General features: G+C 37.0%; 1 protein-coding gene across 3 annotated transcripts in view; it reads left to right on the forward strand.

Moving 5' to 3' along the window:
* Nucleotides 1–22035, forward strand: part of RPS6KB1 (ribosomal protein S6 kinase B1) — a 40152-nt gene extending 18117 nt beyond the window's left edge. For 2 of the 3 annotated variants that reach the window (XM_079798836.1, XM_079798837.1), the window contains exons 5-15: nucleotides 1905–2052; nucleotides 4263–4320; nucleotides 5731–5831; nucleotides 8196–8286; nucleotides 8468–8558; nucleotides 9059–9166; nucleotides 9442–9504; nucleotides 9684–9761; nucleotides 14612–14719; nucleotides 16834–16946; nucleotides 17946–22035. In XM_079798836.1, the coding sequence (XP_079654962.1) occupies nucleotides 1905–2052; nucleotides 4263–4320; nucleotides 5731–5831; nucleotides 8196–8286; nucleotides 8468–8558; nucleotides 9059–9166; nucleotides 9442–9504; nucleotides 9684–9761; nucleotides 14612–14719; nucleotides 16834–16946; nucleotides 17946–18183 (1197 nt within the window). In that variant the 3' untranslated portion in view covers nucleotides 18184–22035. Of the gene's footprint in view, nucleotides 1–1904; nucleotides 2053–4262; nucleotides 4321–5730; nucleotides 5832–8195; nucleotides 8287–8467; nucleotides 8559–9058; nucleotides 9167–9441; nucleotides 9505–9683; nucleotides 9762–14611; nucleotides 14720–16833; nucleotides 16947–17927 lie in introns of all 3 variants that reach the window. The other variant, XM_079798838.1, reaches the window with a different exon arrangement.
* Nucleotides 22036–22288: the final 253 nt, after the last annotated feature.

Consider the following 22288-nt stretch of genomic DNA (forward strand, 5'->3'; position numbering starts at 1 on the left):
GTACTGGAAATATCAAGAGGAACACTTCGTAAAGTATATGATTGTCTAACCACCATGCTATACACCTGGAACTAATACAAAATAATATTGAATGTAAACTGTAATTGAAAAAGAAAAAAAAGATTTCTTTGCAATTTTTGTTACGATATACATATATTTTATCACTTAAATATCTTTTTATCTACTGTGGTAAGCTTTTTTTTTTTTCCTTGTCAAAACAAGGCCACCAAAAATTAGGTTGCCTCCCTAAAAAAATGGGAGAGAGAGAGGATGTGATAAGCTTTTTAATTAACATTTAATTAAGTATATGTATTTCTGTTGTATTCACTTTTATTTCCCTCCCCGATCCTTGTTGATTTAATTTTATTTTTGGAATGTATAAAATATTAACATAGTTCAGAATTCATAATCTTCATTTTATAATCATAGTAATATTTGATTTAGGCCAGAAAAAAAAATGAATGAGAAAACCATTAAGGCATTACTCAGAAAGCATATCTCATTTTCTTTCCTACCTTTCTACTGTCATTAGCTTTGGTTTATCTTAGTTGTGTTTTATAATTGCAGGTATAAGCAGATACATATATATATATTCTTATTTCCCCTTTCTTACACAGAATGGTAGCATACAGTGTAAACTGTCATGCCATACAGGCTCTTTTGCACCTTGCTTTCATAGAGATGTTTCCATTCTTTGTATAGCTTTTTTACTCAGTGCGTAACTAGTCCATAGGTTTTCAGCCAATATTTTGTGCATGGGCTTTTAGTTTGTTTCTTATGTTTCACTTTTACAAATAATACTGCAACTAATAACCTTCTGTACATGCTTTTTCATGTTGCTGGAGGTGCACCAGAACTTAGTCCTAGAACTTAGACTTAACATATCCAAAACAATGCATTATTTTTCCCCAAAACTTTTTTCTTCCCTTCCATTCCCTATTACTAAATGACACCATTATCTATCCTATTACTTAAATAGAAACCACAATATCATGATTTCTTCTCATAGCTAGATAGTCAGCAAATGCTAATTATGTATCTTTACCCTTTCTTTTTTTTTAACTTTCGTTTTCTTAGTTACAGGTCTGAGTTCTTGCTTAGTTCACTGTACTGGCCTCCTAACAGCTCTCATTTCATTTCTTCTGTAGAACTCAACATTGTTACTAGAACTGTCTTTCTGAAAGGCAAGTGCTTTTCATTTCCCTTACCTCAACATTTCTCCTCTGCCTCTAAGATAAGATTCAAGCGTCTTTGCTTAGATGCCCAGGCCTTCCATTTCCTGGCCTCCACCTACATCTTCCACCTAATCTCTAACCACTTCTAACCATACTGAACTACTTATAGAGTTGCTAGACACATGTTGTCTTGTCAAGCCTCTTTTGCACTGGGAATGCTTTTTTATGTCCTCCACATTTTGTCTTAGTAACTTTTCATGATACAGCTTAGGTACCACCACCTCAAGGAAGACTTCTTGCCAGGTCAAGTGCAGTTTCCCTGTTGACCCATAGCACCTTATGCTTACCTCCATTGACTTATCTCTCTTCCCTGAGACTTTGGGCTCCTGTGAGCTAGAGACTCCTTCTGTTAGTTCTGCTTTCTTGTTACAGAGCCTGGAGCATAGTAGACATTCAACAGTTAATGAATATATGAATAAACTTAATCTTTTTACATTTAAAAAAAAGTATCTTTAGGTTTGCATTTACATGTTCACTTCAAAAAATCCAAACAGTGCAGATATATATATATAAGAAGTACATGTCTTCCATTTACACCTATCACAATTTCTAGTGGTAACTACAATTAATAGTTTAATATTGGCAAGAAAAGCACAAATTAGATTTTCCAGTTACTATAGAATCAAGTGTCTACTGTTTTGTTCTTATAGATCATCTCTTTTCCTTTAGGCAATGATAGTAAGAAATGCTAAAGATACAGCTCATACAAAAGCAGAACGGAATATTCTGGAGGAAGTAAAGCATCCCTTCATTGTGGATTTAATTTATGCCTTTCAGACCGGTGGAAAACTCTACCTCATCCTTGAGTATCTCAGCGGTCAGTACACACAGTTTGGTGTAATTAATTGCATTTGCTCCAGAAACTGGGTCAAACCATCATTTTTCAATGGAAAAAATGCTTTTTCCCAATGTGATCAAATAGCTCTTAAAATTGATGAATACATTGACATAAAGAATTCAGATGTGACCAGGTGTTTCTTTTTGCAGACAAATATGAAGGAAACTTTAAAGAATAAGTTTTTTTCCTCCCATCTGTAAAATTTTATCTTAATTCCTTTGTAACCAGTTACTTAACAAAATAACAAATACCTAATTAATAGTGCCCATCAAATTGACTGGGTAAGATACTATAATTGGATAAGATACTATAACTCAAATAAATCATTAAAGTATTTCTTTCTAAACTGAAGTGGAAAACTCAATAACAGTATTAAGATATTGAGTATTTTTGGAAATTCGTCTTAAAACAGAAGTATTTTGGAAGGCAGCTATGCTCACCACTATACCACCAACGCCAAACAGAAGTATTTTGGGTTAATGTAGCCTTATTGATAAATTATGCAATTAGATTAGAAATTATCCACATTTTCCAGGGTTTACCACCTCCTAGAAACTATTTGCTCCAGATATCATTTCTAGCTCACAGCAAACAAACACACTTGAGTTTTCTAAAAAATAGAGATTTCCCAGTAGCATGTAACATGGAACAGAAAGCTGCAGAATTTAGTAACTTTTTTTGTGACATTTGCCAGTTTTCTCCTGTAACTTAATTTTGACATAATTTCAAATTTACACAAAAATTTGCAAGAATAGTACAATTCCCACATACCCTTCACCTAGATTCCCCAAGTATTATCATTTTACCACAATGTTTTGTTTCATCCGTGTCTTTCTTTCTCTCTATGTATATGTATATATGTGTGTGTATATATGTGTATATACACACATGAATACATATATACATAGTTCTTTTCTGAACTATTTAAGAGAGTGTTGTAGACATGATTTCCCTTTGCCCCTAAATACTTTAGTGTATATTTTCTAAAATCAATGATAGTATCTTATATAACTATACTAAAATTATTAAAAATAGGAGATTAACATTGATACAGTATTATCTCAGTTTTCTTTAATCTGGAACAGTTCCTCAGTCTTTCTTTGTCTCTCATGACCTTGACATTTTTGACAAGTACAGGCCAGTTATTTTATAGACTCCATCAATTTGTGCTTATCTGATGTTTCCTCAGGATTAGTTTCAGGTTATGCATTTTGGGGAGGACCATCCAAGTGACATTGTTTCCTTCTTCATGTATCAGATCAGGAGGTACATGAGATATATATATATATATATATATATATATATATATATATATATATATATATATATATATGTCTTTGTCCCATTACTGTTGATGTTAACTTTGATCACATGTATAAGGTGGTGTCTGCCGGTTTTTATCCTGTTGAGGTTTTCCCTTTGTATTTAATAAGTATCATGAGAAGATATTTTGAGGTTACTTAAATATCTCGTCTCTCATCAAACTTTTCACAGATGGTTTTAGCATCCATTGATTCTTGCCTAAAACAGTTAACTCTGATGGTTGTCAAGTGATTTTTTCTTATTCCATCATGTCTACTTCATTTGTTATTTGGCATTCAGCTGTAATGATGAGCTTTCCCGTCCCCTCCATTGAAAAAATTAATTTAAGACTTATTTATCTGTTTGTTGATTTATATCACTGTGGACTCATGGATTCTAAGGTTATTCAGTGGGATATAACCCTTTATCATCACTTATTTTGATACTCAAATCGTGCCATGCTTTTTAGAAGGCTGCTGCTAGGTACTTCTAGTTTAAGAGTTATGAGGCTATGGGCATTCACTAACTTGCAAAGATGGTTTTAATTATATACTAACATTTATCCACTTACAGGTAAAATGTTAGAGAAGCTTTAATCGAGATTTTTTTTTTTTAACTCAGGTCTGGAATCTATAAAAAATTTTAAGTTCATAGATATAAAACCTAGAATTCCAAAACTTACATATTTCACATAAGAGTGGGGACACTGTTAAAAATAGGATCCTGAGGTCTTAGTTTTAAAAGTATTATTTTTAGAATCTGTTTTTTATTTTTAAGGCGCTGATGTCTTTTAATTATGGTTGAAAGGAAAGCACAGACCCTCTCATTAGAAGTAGGTTGGAAATAAAGATTGTTTTATTTCTAATGTCTTCTTTGTTTCTTTACAGGAGGAGAATTATTTATGCAGTTAGAAAGAGAGGGAATATTTATGGAAGACACAGCCTGGTAAGTGAAATTTTTATGGTTGCAAGGATTCAGGTAATGTTAAAACAAAGCCTTATTCCCACTGTGGGCAGTCAAATGACTCAATAAATTGTTCGGGAGCCATTCAATCACTCAGGACTTAAAGGGGGAGAAGCAGCTTTGGGACTGGGCAGCTTTTGGAGGTCACATCATTCCTTTGCCTCCAGGCCTTGGGTGCAACGCTCTTCACACCAGTTCCTAACAGAACCATTCTCACTGGGGCTTTCTTTCCTTGAATTGGTAAGCTGCCTGCCTTGGTTGTGGGTGAGTTTGATTTTCCAGTGAAATTTTATGTGTGGAAGAATGGAAAGTATCAGCAATCACCACCTTTTTTTAGACTTTCCAGTTCCCAAGGGGCAGTCTTAGGCAGGTGTTAAGTCTGCACATATCATCTATGGATTGATTCTATGGCCAGGATGGGATCTACCTTCCTATTTCTTCTGTACACATTCTTTTGTGAAATGATAGTACTGGGTAACAATAAATCAGTTGATCCTACACAATAATTGAATAAAAAACACTTAAATGTTTTTTTTACCGTAATTACCAAACTGCATTCCATTGTTTAATTTCAGGCCTTTTCTAACACAGAAGCTGCATTTAAGAGCCTTAGGGATGAAGTGCCCTTTTTTGGAGGAGGCTCTCTGAGCCATGTTGGAGGCTGTTTGGGGTCGTGCTGGCTGTGAAACTGCCTCAGTCCTCTAGGACACACCCTCTCCATCCTGGAGTAATCTGCAGGATTGCAACATTGTTATGCAGCCAGTATTGCAGTGCCTTGTGCTTTTCGAATCCAGACAGGGTTGACTCAGCCCTTTATTCTTTTGAGGTAGATAAATTTGAGTGTCACACAGTTTATAGTTGTGGGCTGTCTGGCAAGAGGGAGGGCAGATACTATGGGCTTGTACTGTGTATAAATAATGCAGCTTTATTAAGTAAGGGATGAATGGGCTTCTAAGGATCAGGTTATATATAAGGTATCTTCTCAAACTAAGATTTGCTCTTTGAGAATAACAAAATTCTTATTTCCTATGGGATTTTAAAATTGGGGGTGGGTGGGAGAAATTTGTTTTGATCTGAATGACTATTGGCCTAGTTCCTACACAGACAGAACAAAACATGACCAGTAACAGTTTGGCATATTCTGGACTTCTTTGCAATGTTAGCATTATGTTCTAATGATGAAATAAAATATTTTATAGTTTCACGAAAAAGTGAAACATGTCTTCATGCCTTTTGGCAGCATCTTATGCCATCTCTTTCCCCAATATTTCTCCTGCCATTAATTTGGTCTTTGGTGCATGTCTATTTCTTCCAAGGTATTTTGCTCCATACATAAAACTGCTTTGAGTAGATTACTCTTTTTAATTTTTATTAAATCACTTTTGTTTCCAGCTTTTACTTGGCAGAAATTTCCATGGCTTTGGGGCATTTACATCAAAAGGGGATCATCTACAGAGACCTGAAGCCGGAGAATATCATGCTTAATCACCAAGGTGGAGATATACTGTAAACAATTCTATAGTAAATAACCATCCTAAAATCCTCCCACACAGGTCATGGTCATTTTCAAAGCCCCATATTCACATGTCTATTATTATATACATTCTTCCCTCAGAACTTAAATGACATCATGATACTTGCTGAGATTTAAATATTTAGGTATTTATGGTTGATGAGATTAAAGGGAGTTGAGGATAACTGATCACTATACTACATTTTTTAAATTCTTACCCTTTATAGCTTATCATTTTTTAGAAATCCTTACATAAAATGTGGTGCGCCAAAGCCAGTCCAAATACAAATTTTAGTTTATTCCTTAAATTGGAAAGTGAATCTAATTTTACATATTGGATTTTCTTTAATGATGAGAATACATAATTATTAGAAGCAGTACTTTTTTTTCTTTTTTTTTTTACAGAGAGGAAGAGAGAGGGATAGAGAGTTAGAAACATCGATGAGAGAGAAACATCGATCAGCTGCCTCTTGCACACCTCCTACTGGGGATGTGCCCGCAACCAAGGTACATGCCCTTGACCGGAATCGAACCTGGGACCCTTGAGTCTGCAAGCCGACGCTCTATCCACTGAGCCAAACCGGTTTCGGCTAGAAGCAGTACTTTTATATGATAATTTTTATTAATGCTATAAAAAAGGACAGGCTTAGAATTGAACCAAAATAATTGATGTAGCTTTGGAAATAAAATACTTAGTAGGCATCAGGTTATTCTTGCTGTTCAGTTGTAACAAAAAACATAAAAATCAAAGAGATCAACCGAAGGACTTGTATGCATGCATATAAGCATAACCATTGGACACAAAACTCTGGGGGTTGAGGGCATGTATGGGAGTGGGGTGGGGGGGGCAATGGTAAGATATGTACACATATAATAACTTAATAAAAAATGAAAAAAAATCAGATATTAATATTCTGTACAGCTATAGGGCCTTGATTATAACCGCATGCTGCTGCAGACAGTTTAGTTTATGTGAGAGTAATCTGGGCTGGGTAGACTTGGCAATTCAATTCACGCACACTCCAAAGGAGCAACCAGCTAACCAGGATATCTGGGGGGCTGCTGATCCTTAGATGTCTGCAAAGTGATGCACAAGGTAGTTAACAGTTTTAAATCCTTAGGCAGAAAATGGTGTATGGACAACTGATGCCTGTATGAATGTTTCAAATTGTGCTTCCTCCCTACCTTTCCCCCTCGCCCCCCAATTTTCAGAGAGAGAAGAAGAGATAGAAAGAGAAATATTGGCCAGTTGCCTCCCATACACACCCTAACTGGGGATTAGACCTGAAACCTGGGCATGTGCCCTGACTGGAATCGAACCCATGACCTTTTGGTTATGAGATGATGCTCCAACCAACTGAGCCACACCGGTACCTTTCCTTTCTTATTTATTTATTTTTTTAATGGAGATATACTATATTTAACCAAGTACAACATGGGAATATATATGTATTTCCCTCCCTCCCAGTTCTGCACACTTGGATATTGATTCTGAATTATAAAGCAAAGGATAGAATAGGGAAGTGACTAGTTAACTTCTTTGATTCATAAGCTTGAGTGTGTCAGGTGGTTCTGTGAAAAGAAAGGTCATAATTCTTCAGTGTCAGAGTAAAATACACATTTACATTTGAATCAACAGGCCATTGCCTTTTATTTTTTCTGAAATAAACCTGGAATAGTAGGGTCCCTGGGGTTGTTGAACCACTGGATATCTAGTGACAGTCCAGTAAAGCTGAACTTGAACTGAAATATTCTTTGTAAGGTGGTGAGTTTATCACTTGCCTGAATCTGAGATGATGGTCCCATGTCATGTAGCAATTTCATTTCTTTTTCTGAACTGGTAGTATATTGGCAGGATGATTTAATTTGTTATAGTGACTTTCTGAGACCATTTTAAAAGTTGTCAAGTCACAGTAATAAAAGCTACATATATTTGAAGTATGGTGTTATACCTTTGTTTAAAAGGTGCAGAATGTCTTTATTAGGTTGGTGTATTTAAACCAGACTTCACCAAGTTTTCCCAGAAATTACTTTCTCAGGATGGTAGAGGATTCCATATGTAGGTGAAGCTAGTACCTTAGACAAGCCGTTTCACTCTTTTATTCCTCCCCCCCCCCCCCCCCCGCTTCTAGATAGATATTATCATTGGCAAAAGATGAATCTGCCCTAACCTTAGAGTTAACATCCTATTTTATGGATGGCACCTCAGTAGTTCTTGATAACTTCAAAAAATTAAAGCAGAAAAAGTTAAATGGGAGGATAGATTATTATCTTGTATGATGTTTAAACACCATCTAAACCTTAGATTTCTCAGAATAACCATGCTATAACCTTTCATTTGCAGGTCATGTGAAACTAACAGACTTTGGACTATGCAAAGAATCTATTCATGATGGAACAGTCACACACACATTTTGTGGAACAATAGAATACATGTGAGCTGCATGTTGAAAGAAATATAACTGGTTTGGGGGTAATAGCTATCTTTTACCTGGTTTAAGTAATAGTGTGCTAAATTTTCTGTAGCATCATTTGGCTTCATACTTTGTTTTAGAAACTCTTATTCAGATGATATGCAAATGGATGAATTTTTGGGGTATATTGTTTTTCTTGTAGGGCCCCTGAAATCTTGATGAGAAGTGGCCACAATCGTGCTGTGGATTGGTGGAGTCTGGGAGCATTAATGTATGACATGCTGACTGGAGCAGTAGGTGCACAGTTAAAAGCTGCATGTGTTACGTATTGTCTGTGCTGAGTAATTATTAAATCCCTATAGCAAGAGACCTTTCCTGTACTCCTTGAAAATATTACCAATGGAGTTATTTTTTAAAATTTAGCAAAAAAAAATTGCTTTATTAGCAGTAAGTAACATGGGCCCCTGTACTTTTAAATCATTTTCATTGAAATGATCTATGTCATGGCAGTCCTCTGAAATAGATGTAAAATAGATACGGCCCTTATTTTATAAATGGAGAAAGTGAAGCATAAAATTACATAGATAATTACATTATCGCACAGTTAATGGTGGAATCTCAGTTCCTTTCAGGACATTGCTCTTTCTTCTGTCCTGGTGTTTAAAACTACAGTCTTTAGCAGTCCTCATACATTTCTGACCTCTATGAATAACCGAGTAATTCAGGAAATGGATAATTCTGTTATTTAACTTTTTATTTTTTATATGCTAATTTTTCTCTCTTCTACTCTTAGCCACCGTTCACTGGGGAGAATAGAAAGAAAACAATTGACAAAATCCTCAAATGTAAACTCAATTTGCCTCCCTACCTCACACAAGAAGCCAGAGATCTGCTTAAAAAGGTAGGGTTCTTAAATAGGCACTGGAATCATAAGCCTTAACTACTAGGATTTAAATAGAATTAAATATACATTTTGAATAAGAATCATGCACAGCTATTGAATGAAAAAGTCTATAGATTTTGTAGGGAAAGTATAAATTTGTTTAAGGTTTTATTTTCTTTTTATCCCAAACAATATTTATTTTCCCAAGGCAAAATAGATAAGCAAATTCTCTAAAGAAAAAATAATCAGTTTGGCTAAGTAAGTTCATCAGTGTTTTTTCCTTCTCTCTGAAGCTGCTGAAAAGAAATGCTGCTTCTCGTCTGGGAGCTGGTCCTGGGGATGCTGGAGAAGTTCAAGTAGGGACTGGCATGCTTGGGGTTGGAGGGGAAGATAATGCTAATGTGATGTATTTGTGTAGGTTGTATGTAGTTGCTTACAAGTATTGCTTATTTTGTGATCAGTATGTTCAAGCAGGCAGTGTCAATCCAGTGAAGTCTGTTTCCCTTGACTGTTCTTTCTGCTCTTTTTTTTCTAGGCTCATCCATTCTTCAGACATATTAACTGGGAAGAATTGCTGGCTAGGAAGGTGGAGCCCCCCTTTAAACCTCTGTTGGTATGTATACATGAAATCATATGATTTGAGGGACCTGGCACATTTTTAAAATAAAATCTCTGGGCAGACAGAAACAATTTTTTTGTTGTTATTGTTAATCCTCACTCGAGGATATTTTTCCATTGATTTTTTAGAGAGAGTGGAAGGGAGAGAGAGAGAGAAAAAAAAAAACATCGACATGAGAGAGAGACATCAATTGGTTGCCTCCCCATGCACCCCAACCAGTGCCAGGGCTGGGGATTGAGCCTGCAACTGAGGTATGTCCCCTTGATTGGAATCGAACTTCAGACCCTTCAGTCTATCAGCCAGTGCTTTATCCACTTAGTTAAACCGGCTAGGGCTCATTTTTTTGTTTTGTTTTATTTTGCTTAATTCAGCCCTATTTTAAATTTGATTTTCTGGGAATTTTTTTCTTCAGAATGGAAAATATGTTTTCTAGGATTGCAGCAACCAACTACCACAAACTTGGTGGCTTAAACCATAGAAATTTATTTTGTTGCAGTTCTGGAGGCTAGAGATCTGAGATTGAGGTATTGGCAGAGTTGGTTCCTTCTGAAGGCTATGAGAGAGGCTCTGTTCCATACCTTTCTCCTAACTTCTGGTGGTTTGCTGGCTGTCTTTGGCTTCCGTGGCTTGTAGACACATCACCTCAATCTCTGTCTTCATGTTCACATGAAATTCTCCTTGTGAGAATGTGCAGGACTGGGCCCAAATTTTCCCTTTTTATAAGGACACCAGTCATATTGAATTAGGATACTCCCTGCTCCAGTATGACTTCTTCATAACTAATTACATCTGCAATGGTTTTCATTCCTAATAAGGTCATATTCTGAGTTACTGAGAGTTAGAGCTTCAACATATGAATGTTGGGGCGGGGGCGGGGGTCAATTCAAACCATAATAATATGTTTATGAGTAAATGAGTTAGTGTGTTAGTTCTTGTCTTTCTACCACATCAGAATTAAAGAAAATGGTTTCTTTTTCTATTCTTGGGATGAAGGTGGAGGTGGATAATGATGATAATTATTTGGTCCTTGGAGCACAAGTTGACTTGCTTTAAAATTTCAATATATATAATTGTAAGGAGGATAATTAGCCCTCATGTACCAACTGCTCAACTTCAAAAGTTGTCAGGTCATCTTGTTTAAACATAAACATGCTGTCATCACCATTAAAAAGCTGACAATTTCCTTAGTTGTTTTGTTGTTGTTTTTTCCTGTTGGTTTGCTTCAATAAGGATTCAATCAAGGCCTGTATAGTTTTGTTACTGTGGCTCGTAGGTTTCTTTCCATCTATAGATTCCCCCCTCTTAATTCCTCTCTTGAGGACTTACTGGAAAAAACAACACTGGACCATTTGTCCTGTAGGGTCCCTCACATTTTGATTTTTTTAATTTTAACTCATTGGTGTCATTGACCTTGTTCATTTGTTCCCGGTATCTCTGAAAACTGGTGGTTAGATTTAGATGCACATCAGTTTAAACTTAAACTTTTGAGGTTGTATATCTTGATCAGGAGACATATGTATATTTGTTTTTCTTTTGTGATGTTAGTGGTCATTTGTCATTGTCTACATCACTGGTTCTCAGCCAGGGTCAATATGGCAATATCTGGAACAGGTTGTCACAACTTGGGAAGGGGGTGCTACTAGTACCTAGGAATAGAAGCCAGAGATGCTCCAAATATTCTTTTTTTTTTTTTTAATTTGATCTTTATTGTTCAGTTTATTACAGTTGTTCCTCTTTTTTTTCCCATAGCTCCCCTCCACCCCGTTTCCACCCCATCCCATGCCCTTACCCCTCCCCTCAGTGTCCTTGTCCATAGGTGTAAGATTTTTGTTCAGTCTCTTTCCGCACCCCCCACACCCCCTTCCTGCCGAGAATTGTCAGTCCACTCCCTTTTTATGCCCCTGATTCTATTATATTCACCAGTTTATTCTCTTCATCAGATTTTTTATTCACTTGATTTTTAGATTCACTTGTTGATAGATATGTATTTGTTGTTCATTATTTTTATCTTTACCTTTTTCTTCTTCTTCCTCTTCTTAAAGAATACCCTTCAGCATTTCATATAATACTGGTTTGGCAGTGATGAACTCCTTTAGCTTTTTCTTATCTGTGAAGCTCTTTATCTGACCTTCAATTCTAAATGATAACTTTGCTGGGTAGAGTAATCTTGGTTGTAGGTTCTTGCTATTCATCACTTTGAATATTTCTTGCCACTCTCTTCTAGCCTGCATAGTTTCTGTTCCGTCTGGCCTGCATAGTTTCTGTTGAGAAATCAGCTGACAGTCGTATGGGTACTCCCTTGTAGGTAAATAACTGTTTTTCTCTTGCTGCTTTTAAAATTCTCTCTTTGTCTTTTGCTCTTGGCATTTTAATTATGATGTGTCTTGGTGTGATCCTCTTTGGATTCCTTTTGTTTAGGGTTCTCTGCGCTTCCTGGACTCCTAAGTCTATTTCTTTCACCAGGTAGGGAAAGTTTTCTGTCATTATTCCTTCAAATAGTATCTTGCTCTCTCTCCTCTTCTGGCACCCCCATAATTCGGATGTTGGTACACTTGAGGTTGTCTCAGAGGCTCCTTACACTACATATTTTTGGATTATTTTTTCTCTTTGCTTTTCCGGTTGGGTGTTTTTTGCTGCTTTGTATTTAAAATCTTTGACTTGATTCTTGGGATCCTCTAGTCTGCTGTTGGATCTCCCTATATTATTCTTTATTTCAGTCAGTGTATGCTTAATTTCTGATTGGTCCTTTTTCATATCCTTGAGGGTTCTCACTAAATTCCTCGGAGGTTTCTAGAAGATTCTTGAGTAACCTTATAACCGTGGTTTTGAACTCTATATCCAGTAGTTTTCTTTCCTCCATTTCTTTCATTTGTGACATGTTTCTTTGTCTCCGCATTTTGGCTGCTTCCCTGTGTTGATAGAGTGGCCTTGTGTGCTGGGTGTCCTGTAGGGCCCAGTGGCTCAGCCTCCCCAATTCCTGAGGTGGACACTTTTGGTGCACCCCTGTGTGGGCTGTGTTGCACAGTCTTGTTGTAGTTAAGCCTTGATTACTATTGGTATCACTGGGAGGAATTGACCTCCAAGTCAGTTGGCTGTGAGGACCAGCTGTGTCTACAGTGGGAGAACTGCTGTGCTGGAGACACCCTTATGGGGCAGGACTTGTTTCAGTGGGGCTTTGGTGCTCACTGAGTCTGCCCCTTGAGTGTGTCACTTATGGATGTGAAGAGTTGTAATCTGGTATGGTCTCACACTGAACTGGGTATACTGGCTCTTGGACCTCCAAGGAGGTGCAAAGTCAGCCACTGCCTGAGGCCACCCAGCAGGAGCTACAGAGAGATCTGCAGATTCCTCTTCTTTGTTTGGCATTTGGAAGTGCCCAGATGAGGCCCAGCTGTGAAGCAATGCAGGCTGCCGCTGCAGGGCCTTAGGCCTTCTTTTGGATGCTTTGGAGGTCTCTGACCCAGCTGCAGTTTGTTAGGTTTTAGTTTGCAAGAGGGACAGGCCATTCATATGCAAAAGCCGCTATGTACAGCTTGGGTGGGGTTGTAAATTGGGTGGGGCGGGGTCTCAAGGAATCACCAGGGTGGAGCAAACAGCAATGGCTGCCAGTCCACCTTGCCCCAGAGAGGTCCCCAGTTCTCTGTGTCCTGCGGCCCCATGCAGGAACAATGATCACTGCGAGCACCTCTGAGAGAAAGCCGCCCTCGCGTTCCTGCCCAGTGCCAGACAGTCCAGTTTCTCCCTGTATGAGTCTGGGTCCCCAGAGTCTCACCTGGAACTGGAGTTCAGAGCAATCGGAAGCTTGTATCTCCCTCCTGATTGAAAAAAAACACACCACGGCGCATCCAGTTGCCAGCCCGCCTCCGTACCTCTGCACTTCCGCACCTCTGCACCCGCTGCCAGTCTCCATGCGCTTTTTTCTTTCCTTCTAGTTGTAGAACTTCCACTCAACCAGGTTTCCCGTGGTTCTGGATGATATTTGTTTTGTCTTTTAGTTGGAGTTTTGATGTGGTTGTGAGAGGCAGCAAGTAAGTACAGGTGTTTACCTATGCTGCCATCTTGGTTGTTCCTCCCAAATGTTCTATAATGCACAGGACAGCCCTCTATAAGAATTCAGGCCCAAAGTGTTAATAGTGCTGAGGTTGGGCAACTCCTGCCTAGTTCCAGGATTTCATTAGGGGTTTGTAAAATTGTTTTATTATAATATTGTTATTCATTCTTTACTTATTTCATTCTTTACTGGAATTCTTCCATAAGAAGAAACTCTTTACATCAGTTGCTTGGTTACCTGAGGTACAGTTCATACAGGAAAAGCCGGATATATGGCCTTTTTCAAAATAATGAATTAGTTTCCTAACATCTTCCAAATTGATCAATGAATTATGTGATTTTTAAATGTAGTGCAGTAATGAACTCATGTCTTTGAACATATTTATGTTTCACTCTGCCTGTGAGGCTCAGTGGTTGAGTGTTGACCTATGAACCAAGAGGTCATGGTTCAATTCCTGCAAGGGCACATGCCTGGGTTGTGGGCTCAATCTCCAGTGTGGGGTGTACAAGAGGCAGCCAATCAATGATTCTCTCTCATCATTGATGTTTCTATCTTTCTCTCCCTCTTTCTTCCTCTCTGAAATCAATAAAAACGTATTAAAAAACACACGTATTTGTGTTTCAGTCCATTGCAGTTTTTTGAAATTGGTGTTCAGCTTTTGAGAATTATTTAAGACTTTTTGCTTTTTTAAAAGACACAACCACATACTCTGATGTATCAGAAAGAAGGCTGTAATGCATTTGATATGTATAATATAGACTACTCACCATTTTCTAATCATTTTTTTATAAAGCAATCTGAAGAGGATGTGAGTCAGTTTGATTCAAAGTTTACACGTCAGACACCTGTTGACAGCCCAGATGACTCGACTCTCAGTGAAAGTGCCAACCAGGTCTTTCTGGTAAGTGACAGAATTTCCATGTAGATATAGGAAATTTAAGTATGAGGATGGGCCCTTTTCAATAAGAAAATTCATTTTGCTTGCTTTGCAGGTTCATGTAGATAACCTGAGATGCTATTTTTTAAAGTTATCCCCTTAGTTTAATAACTTACTGGTGTTAGAAAATTGATTCTCATAATCCAACATTCTATTTTAGCAATTACAGTAGGAGCATATGTTCGGTTTTCAGAGTGTCTGATTCCTTTTTTGGATAGGCCACTGACTTAAGATGATATTTGGCTCAGCAGATCAACTGAAAGCGACACAGCCATAGAAGTAGGAAAAGAGCTCATTGTAACTATTTTATTCCTGAAACAGACTTTTGGTACTCTTCATATAAGTCTAAAGGGGATTTTTAACCTGTTAATTGTGACTATTTGACATTAAAATATATAGGTTCATATATGATAGTTAATAGATTAATCTTTATTGATAAAGTATCTGTATTGATTTATACCTTGTCTCAGATAGAAAAGCAAAGCTTTTAGATTTTGATAAATAAAAATGATAATTTATATCTGATACCCATCATTGCATATTATTTTGCCTAAGTATCATATATGCTTATGTTTATTTTATTACTAAAGTGTAACATGAACATCTACCTCTTTTCTTTTTCGTTATCCTTTGTCTTTTGATTTTGGACCATCGTTAGAGGGAATGGAATATGGGAAAAGCAATCATTTGGAAGTTGGTTTTTTCCCTGTTTGTTTCCAAGTTCACTGAATTTGTCACTCAGTTATCCAGCTTTTTTTTGTACTGCTCATGCTCACAGTATTAACACAAAGTAATGTACATTTTGGGGTGGAGGTTAAGTTCTAAAAGTAGCATGGAGTACAAAAATTGTGTATGTTTCAAATTACTCTTTTGTTGTTGTTGTTAAATCTTCACCAGAGAATATTTTTTCCATTGATCATTTTTGTATTTATTTTTAGAGAGAGTGGAAGGGAGAGAGGGTGAGAGACTGAGAGATAGAAACAGATGAGAGAGAAACATCATTGATCGACTGCCTCCTGCACACCCCCTGGGTATGTGCCCTGACAGGGAATTGAACCATGACCTCTGGTTCCTAGGTCTACGCTCAACCACTGTGTTACACTGGCCAGGCTAAAGTAGCTCTCCTTAAAAAATTAATAAAAAATAGTTACGTTCACTTACCTGGAGATTGGAGTTGTAGCAACTTCAGTTTAATAAGTATTTAAGTTCCTATCACAGAATTAAAGGAAATTCAAAGAAGATCAAGGCACAGCCTAGTCCTCTTGTTAGTTACAGCTTTAGCCCACTAGAACATGTCAGGAAATGTCCTCTGAAGTCCATACGTGGCTATCACAAAGTATATGCTCTACAGAATTGCACCTCACACTTTAGGACTTCACCCAGACTTTATTAAAATTTTTTATTTGTAACTCACAATGCTGATTCATAGGTGACTGGAATAATAAATAGAAGAGGACTGGTTGTTAAAGAGATGAACACTGACAGCAATAGAAATGACAGTTGATAGCCTAATAGCAAGATCCAAGAAAGAACTAAAGCTAATAAAACTGCATATTGCCAATTACAATTGAAAGTTTTCACAATGCTGACACTTATTCATCAAGAAACTACCAAATCTATCTGACACTGGGGTAAAACGAGAAAAATCACATGTGCTACGTTAGAGAATTCTATTTTTATTTTGGCCTAATAATGAGAAACTGTTTTGGGGGGTGATAATCTTAGGTGCTTATATGCATGTGGCTAGAAACACTAGAATTTTCTTTGCATTTTTCTTGGTATTTACATCTTAATATGGAGCTTACATTTACCTGTTTTGTTCTACTCCTTTCAATAGAGTGGAATTTGTTTGCTGACATATGGGGCTCAATAGAATTCTTTCTTGAGGTCTGTGCCTTAAGAAATGGCTGGAAAGAAGTTAACAGGTGTGAAATGAGATTGAGGCGATTGGAGAGTATATAGATTAATGATTTTAGGGATGCATAATTGTTGTGTTGGTGTGTTAGAGACTGAACAATCACATTTTCTTGATGTGTATGACAAATGACCTTCTGTAGTCCACTATTACTATCTTTCAGGGTTTTACATATGTGGCTCCATCTGTACTTGAAAGTGTGAAAGAAAAGTTTTCCTTTGAACCAAAAATCCGATCACCGCGAAGATTTATTGGCAGCCCACGAACACCTGTCAGGTATTCAGACTTTGTTACTTTCCCCTTTCTTTCTTTTTCTTTTTCTTTTTTTAAACCTAGAAGAGCATTGCTTATGAAATTTATGCCAAGTTACATTAATGAAAGACCTGGCCTCATATTCTCTTTGATTGACATATGAACAGCATCTATCTGTACCTTCTTATATTGTAAGTGACTCGTCTGTACTAATCTCTGATAAAAAGCTATATACCTTCCCTCCTAAAAGCTGTCCTCTTTACCCATTCATTCAACATCTCTTGTGTGCCAGGAGCTCTGCTGCATGCTGGGGCACATGATTAACACAGGAATTGTCCTTGATAAAGTTTATAATTTAGTGAGAGGGAGTCACAGTAAGGAAAGAAGGAATTACAAGAAATATATAATTGCGAGTAGTACTAAGTGCCATACGGGGTTGGGGGAAGAATGTGTTGGTAGAGAGCAAAGAATAACAAGGGGGCACGTATTCATGGTGGTGAGAGAAAGGCCTCCCTGGTGAAGTAAGTCTAAGAATGAAGAGAAAGTGCCAGCCATACAAAAATTAAAAGTACAAGGTGTAACAGGTAGAAGAACAGCTTGTACAAAAGCCTTAAGGGAGGAAAAAACATGGCCTTTTTTCGGAAATGAAAGGGAGGTCAGTGTTCCTGAAGTGTGGGAGTGAGGAATAGAAATGGCAAAGTTTTAGAGAAGTATTTTATTTTAAATGCAATGGGAAGCTGTTTTAAGTGGGGAAGTAAAATGTGTTGTTTTGGAAAAACAAAAACACTAAGTATCACTGAGTGTTTTACTGGGACAATTATAAAGATGAAGAGACTAGTTGGGAAACTGGCCGTTAGTCTAGGGGAGATAATTCAACTTTTGCCTTTGTGCTAATCCACACAAAAATAAAATTAAATGAAAATAAATGTCTCATTACCCCACCCCCTTTAAATGCAAAGGAAATTTTTTGTTGTTGAGATAATCCGTAAGACAAATGAATGATAGCTCTTCCTTGTCTTAAAGCCCAGTCAAATTTTCTCCTGGGGATTTCTGGGGAAGAGGTGCTTCAGCCAGCACAGCAAATCCTCAGCCGCCGGTGGAATACCCAATGGAAACAAGCGGAATAGAGCAGATGGATGTGACGATGAGTGGGGAAGCTTCAGCCCCACTTCCAATACGACAGCCGAACTCCGGGCCATACAAAAAACAAGCTTTTCCCATGATCTCCAAACGACCAGAGCACCTGCGTATGAATCTATGACAGAGCAATGCTTTTACTGAATTTAAGGCAAAAAAAGGTGGGGAGAGGATTTATGATTATCCTTCAGGGTGAAACAAGAAGACTGAAAATGACAGTCTCAAAGAGTCAATGTCGTTACATAGAACACTTTGGACAGAGGAAAAATAAACCTGGATTTTTAAAAATCAATCAATGGTGCAAAAAAAATAACTTAAGCAAAATAGTATTGCAGAACTCCGAGGCACATCAATTAATTGATTCCTAGCAACATCTTCTCAACATTATCAAGGATTTTCATGTTGATGGCTCAAAACTGACAGTATTAAGGATGGGATGTTGCTTTTGAATCACTGTTGAGTTCTGATTTGTGTCAAGGAAGGGTTATCCTTTCACTAGGCAAAGTATGAAGCTGCCTGTCATACTTGCAACCAAGGACAAATTAGCATGCAAGCTTGGTCAAACTTTCCAGCAACATGGAATCAAAGACAAACTTATCAATTGATGTTTTACGTGCAAACAACCCGAATCTTTTTTTTATATAAATATATATTTTTCAAATAGACTTTTGATTCAGCTCATCATGGAAAACATCCCAAACTTCAAATCCGAAATTTTTGGTTGGCGTGAAGAAAGCTAGACAAGTTCTGTTTCTTCTCTTGGTGAAATAATAAAAATGCAAATGAATCATTGTTAACCACAGCTGTGGCTTGTTTGAGGGATTGGGGTGGACCTGAGGTTTATTTTCAGTAACCCAGCTGCAACACCTATCTGTAATACTAGGAAAAAATATATATTTAATCATTTCTATTGGCAGTACTGTTAACGTGCTAAGCTTAACTGGAAGCCTTGGAACGGGCATACGTTGTATGTCCTACATTTCATCCTTGTCCTGGGCCTGCGTTGCACTTGGAAACATATCGCCACCTGTTCTTATACCAGTATTTGGTTCAAGACACCAAATGTTTTCAGCCTGTGGCTGAAGGAGGTCAGAAGAGAGTCAGGATAAAATGCGTATTGAGGGCGGCAAAGTGAGGGAAATGGGGAGATTCAGGGAAGAGGGTGTTGCCATAGTCCACTCTCTGTCTAATCTCTTCACAGCAAATTGGTAAGGTTTTAAGTTTTACTTTTTACTGTTTTTGCTGTCTACCTTCCTTACATTTTTTCCCTCAACAGTTTTCAAAGGAAAAAGGTTATTTTCTCCTATACTGGGGCTACATTTTTTTATTGTAAAAATATTTGATGGCCTTTTGATGAATGTCTTCCACGGTGAATAAGAAAACTTAGTGGCTTAATTTAGGAAATATGCTAACAAGACACTATGTTTTTGAAATTGTAACAAAATCTACATAAGTGATTTACTGGTACAAAGGATAAAAATAAAGATAACTTTACCTTTCTTAAATACTTCCTGCCTTAAAGAGAGCATTTCCATGACTTTAGCTGGTGAAAGGGTTTAATATCTGCAGAGCTTTATAAAAATATATTTCAGTGCATACTGGTATTATAGATGATCATGCAGTTGCAGTTGAGTCTTACCACCCTTTTTTTGTCTTTTATAATGTCTTAGTCTGAGTGTGCAAAGTCAATTTGTAATATTTTGCAACCCTATGATTCTTTTTAAAATAGATGCTGCTTGCTATGTTCTCCAAACCTTTTTGAGCCATAGGATCCAAGCCATAAAATTCTTTATGCATGTTGAATTCAGTTAGAAAAGAGCAAAGCTTTGCTTATTTAAATGGCAATTCAAGTGAGATGAGATGATTTTGCTTAATGGCATTAAGCAAAAACAGATCCATGAAAAGATTGGAAATACACCTTTTCAATTGTGGCAATAAATGAAAGAATTGATATAGTTCATCTTTGAACAGAAAGCTGTTTGTTTGTTTTTAAATCACTCCCTGAAATCCCCCCTTTCCCATTACTGCAGTAGCCTACTGAGTACTTTATAACTGTAGCTAATAAATTAGAAGATACAAATAATGATAAGGCAGAAATTATATTTAAAGTGCAAATATTTGTTCTCTGACAGTTTATGATATCTGGAAAAACAGACCCCAAAAAGCTGTGGTGATATGTAGAGACTCTATTTCAGACAGTATATGGCTTATAATACTTTGATACTTGTTTTCAAATATATTTACTAACTGTAGTGTTGACTGCCTGACCAAATTCCAGCAAAATTTTTACACCAAAATATTCCTCCTCAGTCCTACTTGCTACTAACATATGCACTGTGATAGGCTGGCTATAAACACCCCATAGTTAAACCATTTTCATAATTAGTACTGCCAGCAGTAGTGGCAACCTGCAACTTTTCTGCATAAAAAACATTAATTGCACATCTACCATCTATACAAATACAATTTTCCAAGTTAACATTAAGGGAAATTAATTTCCTGTGCTGTGGCAGGTTTATTGAGAAATTGTTTCATTAAAAGGATATCCCTGCTAAGACTGTGAAAACATGTCAAGTGCCACATTAGTGTCACAGACAGAAAGCACACACCTATGCAATATGGCTTACCCTATATTTATTTGTAAAAATCCAAGCAGTTTAAAATATATGATGTCAATATTACTAGTCTTGAATTTCTAAGAGGGTTCTTTATGATTCTTCCAGGTAAGTGTATAAAAGAGATTTAAGTGCATTTTTGTTTCATCACCTGATTATTTTCTTTAAAGTCAGCTATTACAGGATATTTTTTAATTTTATATACATGCTGTTTTTTAATTCAAATATAGTCACTGAGAACTGAAGTTTACTAATTCTGATTTTATAAGGTTTGTAGCATTACAGAATAAACTGGGATTTATAAACCAGCTGTGATTAACAATGTAAAGTATTGATTATTGAACTTGAACCAGATTTTTTAGAAAATTACATTCTTTTCCCCTTTATGGTCTTAACTACTTTGAATCCTTCAAGAAGGATTTTTCCATGCTATTGTTTTTTTTTGAGATAGAAGATAATGAGGGTGGGGTGGGGGAAGAATGCATGTATGATGCTCCATAAATTCAACATTCTTTAAGTAATAAATGATTATAAAGAAGATGCATCTTCAATAGTGTTAATATACTGAGCCTTGGATTTTTATATTTAATATAGGACCTAACTATTTTGGTAACTTAGTCATATGGTTCCTAGCTTACAAGGGCTAGATCTAAGATTATTCCCATGAGAAATGTTGAATTTATGAAAAATGGATTTTGAGACTTTGAAAATGGTTCATTTCTCAAATAAGTAACATCAGTGTCCAAACATTTACCTTTTTTCATAGGCGTAGACACTAGGCAATCTGGACAAACCAATCATAAAAGTATTTGTCACACCGTGTCCTTTAGTCTGTTGCTGGTTAATATAAAACTTTTATTGTGTGATTCTTAATTTTCCACTACAGCACAAGTATTATCTCAGTGGATTATCTGAAGTAATACCTGAAAGATGGGTTCATCTGTGTTTGCTCTTTAAACTATTGTTTTTTTTCCTATCCCAAGTTGGCTTTGCATCTATCAGAGTAAATAAATTCTTCAGCTGCCTTATTAGGAGTGCTATGAGGGTAACACCTTTTCTGCTTTTCATCTTGTATTTAGTTTACTGTATTAAGTATTTGATTTCAGAATGAATGAATGTAAATAGAAATTAAATGCAAATTTGAATGAACAGAATATAGAAGTGATTTTTTTTTTATTATCCTAAGATAGGAAGAAATAACTATCAGGTACACAAATGGTTTCAATAATTTTTTTCATTAACATGCCAGATATGTTCAGGTTATCATCTATACTAATAAAAGGGTAATATGCTAATTAGACCGGGTCAACCAGATATCTTCCAGACGTCCAACTTCCTTCCAGACAAAGCCACAGTGGCAGGGGCTGAGGCAGAGGCAGTTAGGGGCTATCAGGCCAGCAGGGGAGCAAGCAGTTAGAGGCGATCTGGCCGGCGGGGGAGCAAGCAGGGGTGAGATCAGGCTGGTGGGGGAGCAAGCAGTTAGGGGCGAGATCAGGCCGGCAAGGGGGAGCAAGCAGTTAGGGGCGAGATCAGGCCAGCAGGGGAGAGTGGTTAGGGGGCAATCAGGCCGGCAGGGGAGCAGTTAGGGGTGATCAGGCAGGCAGGCAGGCGGGC

This window comes from Cnephaeus nilssonii, assembly GCF_951640355.1.
Source record: "Cnephaeus nilssonii genome assembly, chromosome: 19".
Lineage (NCBI taxonomy): Eukaryota > Metazoa > Chordata > Mammalia > Chiroptera > Vespertilionidae > Cnephaeus > Cnephaeus nilssonii.